At 42.2% G+C, this 7411-nt stretch overlaps 1 protein-coding gene across 2 annotated transcripts in view; it reads left to right on the top strand.

Moving 5' to 3' along the window:
- The window catches only part of Pla1a (phospholipase A1 member A), a 29299-nt gene continuing 21888 nt past the window's right edge, over window positions 1-7411 (top strand). For both annotated transcript variants that reach the window (XR_011373541.1, XM_070030144.1), the window contains exon 1: window positions 1-287. Coding sequence is in view for 1 of the 2 variants with exons in the window: in XM_070030144.1 (XP_069886245.1) it covers window positions 215-287 (73 nt within the window). In the remaining variant the exon portion in view is untranslated. The remainder of the gene's footprint in view (window positions 288-7411) is intronic.

Below are 7411 nucleotides of genomic sequence, written 5' to 3'. Positions count from 1 at the left end.
GAAAAGAAAAAGAAAGTGTTTATTTTCCTTGAGAAGAAGAAACTGAAATCTGAAATATTTGGAGGCTGAACAAATAGGAAGAGTTTATTTTTCTTTGACTGACCACATGGCCAGTTAATGATTAGTAAGCCCCAAGTGGGAGTCTGGACTATTTGAACTCTTGGTGTTGGGGCTTGCTTTGTACCAGCTTCAGCTCTGAGACCCCAGCTCAGTCATGACCCCAGTCTTCTGGGAGAGAAGTTTCTGGTTGTGGGGGTCCCTGCTATGGTTCAGCATTGGAAGTTCAGGTAAGCCAGGGGTTCGGGCCTTGGTTTGGAACTTTATCTCACCCAGAGTCTGTGTTTCTTAAACTGTCTTCTTTTTTTAAAAAAAATTGTTATTACTTTTTGTACAATTTTTTTTACTGTAAAAATGCTGTACAGAGGGATACAGTTACATGAGCAAGGTAATGAGTATATTTCCTATTAAGCATTGTTGCCTCCTCCTTTGTTTTCCCCTTACCATCCCTTCCCTCCCACCTCTACAGCTACCCCCCACCCTCCCACTGAAGTTGTAACGTTCGTTTTCAACGTAGTGTTGAACTGTCTTATGTAGTACTAGCCATTGGAAGGTCCCCTAAAAGTCCTTTGTCTCTCCTGAGGTGAATGTAAAAGGGGGGAAGAAAACCCCTACTATCTAATGGGAATACAGTAAGCAGTACACTTTCTCAGGTCACAGAAGATGAACTTCCCCGGGTGTCTGACTCATTATTCTAAAATCTGTATTGCTATTGCCATCCTTGCCAACTTGCACAAGAATTTAAGTTTTCAAATGGTTCGGGAAATTTTTCATAATGATCTTTGGGTGTGGAGGTTAGCTATCTTTTCCAACCCCACCTATCCAAAGTTGAATTTGGGTTTGTGATGGGAATGTGATCACTGGTCCCTCCTAACCTCAGAGCGATTTCCCTCAAATACCATTTACATTGTATGGTATTTTTTTTCTTTCCCCTGGTAAAGAACCTGCTATCTTTACACTTCCTTAATATAGCAAATGAACACTAACGTACTGCCCTCCTCACCCCAGAAGGGAGGAGCCCTTTGGAAAGGATCTTCTGCCTGCAGGTATCCATATTACATATTACCTGTGGGTTGTTCCTGTTCTTCATATCTTTTTTTTCTCTTCTTAATGCTAGTACTGGGGCTTGAACTAAGGACCTTGCACTCTCCACTTGGCTTTTTTTTGCTCAAGGCTGCTACTTGAGTCACAGCTCCACTCCTGGCTTTTTGCTGGCTAATTGGAGATGAGAGTCTCAAGGAGGGCTGGGATGTAGCTCAGTGGTGAAGCACTTGCAACATCCTGGGTTTGATCCCCAGTTACCCCCCCCCAAAAAAAAAAGAGTCTCAAGGACTTCACTGACTGGCTGGCTTTGAACCTTGATCTTCAGAGCTCAGCCTCCTGAGTAGCTAGGATTATAGGCACAAGCCACCAGCACTCAGCTTTGGAGTGTGCTTGTACCCAGGCCAGCTCAGGTAGTTTCTGAAGTCCTCCCCTACCTGTGTGAGGTGGCATTGCTAGGTCTTCTCCCAGCCCCCAGCTTCCTGGCCACAGGTCTCCTGTGCCTGCTTCCCGTGGGACATAGGTTATTTCTTCTTTCCCTGACAGAATTTGAGCTCCCAAGGGCGGCTATTGTATACCCTCATCCTTGATGCCTCAGAGCTTAGGGTTTTTTGGCTGATTGAATGGCTCCTCTGTGGTTTATCCCCAGCTAAGCCCTGAGGGTTTGAGATTTTTTTTTTAATTGGATACACCTTTTCCAGATGTTGGAAAAATTGCCTTGCAAAGAGGTTATAACTTGGGGCTGGGAAGGTGGCTCAGTGGTAGAGCGCTTGCCTTGCATGCCTGAGGCCCTGGGTTCGATTCCTCAGCACCACATAAGCAAAAGGAAAAAAACCGGAACTGGCGCTGTGGCTCAAGTGGTAGAGTGCTAGCCTTGAGCTGAAGAGCTGAGGGACAGCGCCCAGGCCCAGAGTTCAGGCCCCACAACTGGACCCCCCCCCCAAAAAAGAGGTTATAACTTTTTTTTTTATTATTGTGAGAATACCGTACAGAGGAGTTACAATTACATGGGCAAGATAATGAGTACATTTCTTATCAAGCATTGTTGCTTCCTCTTTGTTTCCCCTTCCCATCCCTTCCCATACTCCCCCCACTTCCCCTCACCCAATCCTCCCCCCCCACCAAAGTTGTAAAGTTTGTTTTTTCAACATAACGACTTATACATCTCATTGTTGCAATGGGTCCACCTGTATCCCTAGTTAAACAATTTATTTTTGCCCTTCCCCTCCACAACTTATACCAACATCAAATACAATGAAAGCAGGGGTTATACCATGAAGGAGGGACATACAAAGCAACATAGAAATCATTTTATAAATATGTTAGAAACAATTGCATGAAAGAAAAAAAACATTTAAATACTTATCTTGGGGTTCATTCCCTTAACATCAACTTATCTGACCTTTTCTGCTTGTCTCAGACATATACTAGTTATTGCAAATAAGGGAAACCATGGGACCTATGTTTCTTTGGACCTGGCTTACTTCACTTAATATAATTTTTTCCAAATCTTTCCATTTCCTAACAAATGGGGCAATGTCATTCTTTCTGATGGAGGCATAGAATTCCATTGTGTATATATTCCACATTTTCTTGATCCATTCATCTACTGAGGGGCATCTGGGTTGGTTCCATATCTTAGCTATGGTAAATAATGCTGCAATAAACATAGTTGTGCTGGGAGCTTTAGTGTGGTCTTGTTTGTGATCATTTGGGTAAATGCCCAAAAGTGGGATTGCTGGGTCATAGTGGAGCTCTATGTGGAGTCTTTTGAGGAACCTCCATACTGCTTTCCAAAGTGGTTGAACAAATTTCACTCCCACCAACAATGTAGTAGGGTTCCCTTCTGTCCACATCCCCTCCAGCAAGGTTATAAAAAACTGGCCTATGAGCTATGGTCCTTTTCTCACCTCTTTATCAACATTCTATAGCATCACAGATTTTTAGAATTGTCAGTCTGACAGGAAGAATAGTATTACATCATTGCAGTTAGGTCGTATTGCTATGGTGATGTTGATGCAGTGGCTCCTTGCCACCTCCAAGTGTCACAGCCGGCTCTTGCTCTTCAGGCATAAATCTGGGATGAGGAAGGAAGATTCTACTTTTTGTTCTTCTCAACAGTCTCCTCAGACTCCCAGAGTTCACTGCCAGTTCCCCTCCATTCAGAAAACCTCCCTCTATACGTGTATCAGACTCTTACAACCTCAGCAGGTCTTCAGTTCCCACAACTCAGGCCTTGACCTCCTTCGGCTGTCCTTGCTCTGACCTCTACCCAGCAAGTCAGCCGACCCTTCCTCTTCTCCTGGGCCTTCGCCAGTTACCTGATGTCCAGGATCTCCTTGCCACTCTCAGTTCACGGGCATTCTCTGGGTGAGGGTCCTTCTAGCATCAGGCCATCCTCCTCTCATTCCCCACCTTCCCTCTCAACAAGCTGTTCTGGCCATTCCCTAGTGGAGTAAGATCTCCATGGAGGCATGAATACTCTTCATTCGGAGAATTTATTTTCTCCCTGGCTTGGCCAGACACATGGGAAGGTCACCAGAAATGTTGATTAAATCCACCCACACTGAGAACTGGCAGGTATTGAGCATCTGAGGAGCCTCATCCACAGAACACAATCCCTTCCCTTCGGCTGAAGAGGTCTTCCAATGGCTATGAGTGGACATGGGTTGCTACATTTGGAAAGCACCCTCGTGACCTGCAGGACCTCATTACCCAGCATCCTGAGGGGCTGGGGTAGGAGTGGCAATGTGTAGAGGGGGGTTGTATCTGTCCTGAGAAAAGTAAGGAGGAAGGAGGAAGCTGCTAGCAGAACCTTGTTAGTGTTTCCGGCTCCTTTGACACAGTATTGGCAATGTGTATGGGCTAGTGTCACCACTGTGGGTGGTTTTGCCTCTGGTTCTTATCTTGCAAGGTCCTTGTCTCATGAGCTCTAGGAATTAAATTCATGAGCAAAGAAGGGTGGGTGTGAAAGTGTGGAATTCATTTACTGAGAAGAAAAGAGAGGTCTGATTGGTTGAAAGGGTTACTGATCAGGTGTCTGGGTCTGGGGGCTTTCTCTGAATAGCTTTTGGATCTTGGTTATCCTTTTGTGATAATTAGGTGTTTGGAAGGTAGCTTGCTCCTTGGCCTCGTGTCTGCAGTATTTTGATTGGTTGTGCCCGTTTAGCTGTTGGGAGTTTGAAATTTACCTGTGGTTTGGAGTTTACATGTAGTTCCCATTCCAGCCCGTGCTGCCTTCCCTTTTCTTGCCTTTCTAGGACGAAGGAAAAGTTGAAATACTTGGACTGTTTCTATAGAGCAATCAGTATTTTTCCATCTACCTAGAAGAATCTTCTTCCAGGCCCATTGCCTGACTGCCTGTGCCTGTCTGGCTAACCTTTCTATTCCTGGCCACTACCAGCTCCTAGGGCTTTGACTATTACTCTTGTCAGTCTGCCAAGACTGAACTTTGCAGGTTCTCTTTTCTGAGGCCTTAAACTTCATGTTCCAAAGAGGAGGACAAGGTATGGCACAGTACATCTCCTGGGTTCCAGAAGAACGTCACAGACAGAGAGCAGCTGGCAGGTAAAAATGTGCCTCCTAGCTCTCTCTGGACAATTCATTTTTGAAGCCATCTGGTCCATAAATCCCTCCATGTACCTGGAGACCCTGGCCTCTCATGAAGGGGAAATTTGTCCCCCAGAGTTTGACACCAGAGTTAACTAGCATCTCAGAGAAGGACATAACTAACTAAATAAATAAATATCACTTTTAAGTCAAAAAGCATCTGTTGAGCATATGATTTTGCTTTCTTTTCTTGATGCTGGGGCTTGAATTCGGAACCTTAAACTCTCACTTGGTTTTTCAATTCAAGGCTGGTGCTGTACCAGTTGAGCCAAGCCTCCATTTCCAAGCATATGATTCTCTAAATATGCATAGATTTTATAATAGTAAAGAAAACGATCCATTTCTTAGGTCAAAGCTTACTTGGCCATGAAATAGTTTTGTATCTTGAGTTTCTGTTGTCCTTCTCTTTTCTCTGGCAGCCTTGGGGATTGAACTCGGGGTCTCTTTCTTACTAGGCAGGTGTTTTTTCTTGGTGTCCTAGATAGATTTAGATCTGTGGATACTTTATCTGGATTGGATATCTTGGTTGTTCTCATACAGTGACTTGGGATTCTGAGGCCTGTTTTCTGCTATGGGAAACAGTGTGTATAGTAAGTTGAGTAGAAGTAGAACTTTTCTCTAAAACTAGCTTGTTTTCAGTTTTTTGATGGATGGATCTAAGAGTACTGTTTCAACTCCTGTATGTTTCCCTTTTCCATCTGATTATCTGTTTTTTTTTTCCTTTCTTGTCTAAGTTTTGATAAGTTGTACTTTTCTAGGAAATGTCCATTTTTAAGGAAAATAATCGTTTCAACTTTTGGGTGGGTATAAACATGTCCTTTTCTGGTTTGAAACAAACTGATTGTGTCTATATTTATATCCCCTTTCTATTTCTGATATTGTTTGTTTGTGACTTCCTTTTTTTCTTCCTCTGTTTTATCAAAAGTACATCTAGCTTATTATTCTTTCCAAAGAACCAGCTTCTGGTGTTTGATGTGTGTGACAGACACTGCTCTTAAGCATTTGAGAGAACAAAATGGATAAAATCCCTGCCTGCTTTGGTTGGAAGTCCTTTCTAAGGTGGGAAGATAATCAGTAAACAGTAAGTATAAAAATATCAAATTGCATAATAAAGTAAAAGGTGATGGTTGTTATACAAGAAAGTAGACATAGGTAAGAAAACTTGAGAGACCATGGGCAAGATCCACAAGCAGATAATAATTTAAATAGTAGAGGAGAGAAAGTGGCATTTGACAAGTAGATTTGAAGGGAGAGAGGTGGTTAACATTCATGGTAGAAGAAACAGCTGTGGCCGAAGGAAGAACAAAAAGGACCTGGGCTGGAACACAGTAAATAGTAAGTAAGGCACATGGCTTCTAAGGTGTGTGCATAGGGGTGTGGATTAGGTCATTTAGAACCCATAGACCATTGTGAGGATATCAGGTTTTATTCTCAGTGAAGTACTTTAGAGAATTTTGCACACTGGTATGACATGACTTAGTTTTTAAAAGGTAATCTTGGCTACTATGAGTCAGTTAGACTAAAGGGGCCAGAATGTAATCAAGAAAATTTGTGACAGTTGTGGCAATGATTCTGAGAAATGACCCAGGCATGAGTAGGTGGATGAGAATGGTTATATTCTGAGTATTTGCTTTTGATGATAGCAAAGACTTACTTCTAGTTGTGTGTAGGAGACAAGAGAAAGAGCGGATTGAGAGATATGCCCAGGAGTTTGGCCTGAGAAATACAATGACTGAGCCACTAATAATGTTGCCTAGAGCTCACTGTTTTCTCTCTTTCTGTCATTTAACCTATTAAACTTGATATTTCTTTCTCTGTATTTTATTTAGAGTTGTTCTGTGACTCTTTTCTGAGTTTAACTCTTTTTAATTTTTTATTATTTATTTATTTATTTTTAGAATTTCTTTTTTTATTGTGAAAATACTGTACAGAGGGGTTACAATTACATGGGCAAGATAATGAGTACATTTCTTATCAAGCATTGTAGCCTCCTACTTTGTTTCCCCTTCCCATCCCTTCCCATCCTCTCCCCACCCTCCCACCCAATCCTCCTCCCCCCCACCACCAAAGTTGTAAAGTTCATTTTTCCACATAAGGACTTGTACATCTCATTGTTGCAATGGATCCTGAGTTTAACTTTTCTAATCTAACTCCTTTTATTTTCTTCCTAGTATCTGTATTTAAGCTTATATGTTCTTCCTGTTAAAAGATCAATGTAGGCACCAGAAAAGTTCAGAGTTTATTTGAGCAATTGATGGTTGATGGGTATGGATGGTCTAGTAGCAAGTAAGGCAGGATTTTACTGAAGAGATTTGAGGGGGGAACTTTTCAAAGGTACATATGGAACAAGGACAAATAAAATACTTGATAGGTTAAAGAGGAGGAACAGTTTCGTGTGGTAGAAGGTGAGTAGGCAAAAATCTTGACTGGTGAGGCTTAAGCTTTGTTTTCCTAGGCTCTGATGGCTCTCCTTTAGTTGGGTTCCTATTTGCATAGGTAAGAACTCAAGCGCTGGAGCTGCCCAGCTGAGTAAATTATTTTAACCCCCAAGTGCTGTATTAACCATTTCACACCAATTTTAATATGCATTTGTTTGTCATTCTTTTGTTTTTCCATTTTTCATTATGATTATTCTTTAACCCATATATTGCTTGGAAGAGTGTTCTGTATTTCCAGATGCATTTGAAAATTACTTCTGAGGTTG

The sequence above is a fragment of the Dipodomys merriami genome, unplaced genomic scaffold (genome assembly GCF_024711535.1).
Source record: "Dipodomys merriami isolate MVZ:Mamm:240054 unplaced genomic scaffold, mDipMer1.0.p SCAF_2, whole genome shotgun sequence".
NCBI lineage: Eukaryota > Metazoa > Chordata > Mammalia > Rodentia > Heteromyidae > Dipodomys > Dipodomys merriami.
This window is presented reverse-complemented; position numbering and strand designations above follow the sequence as displayed.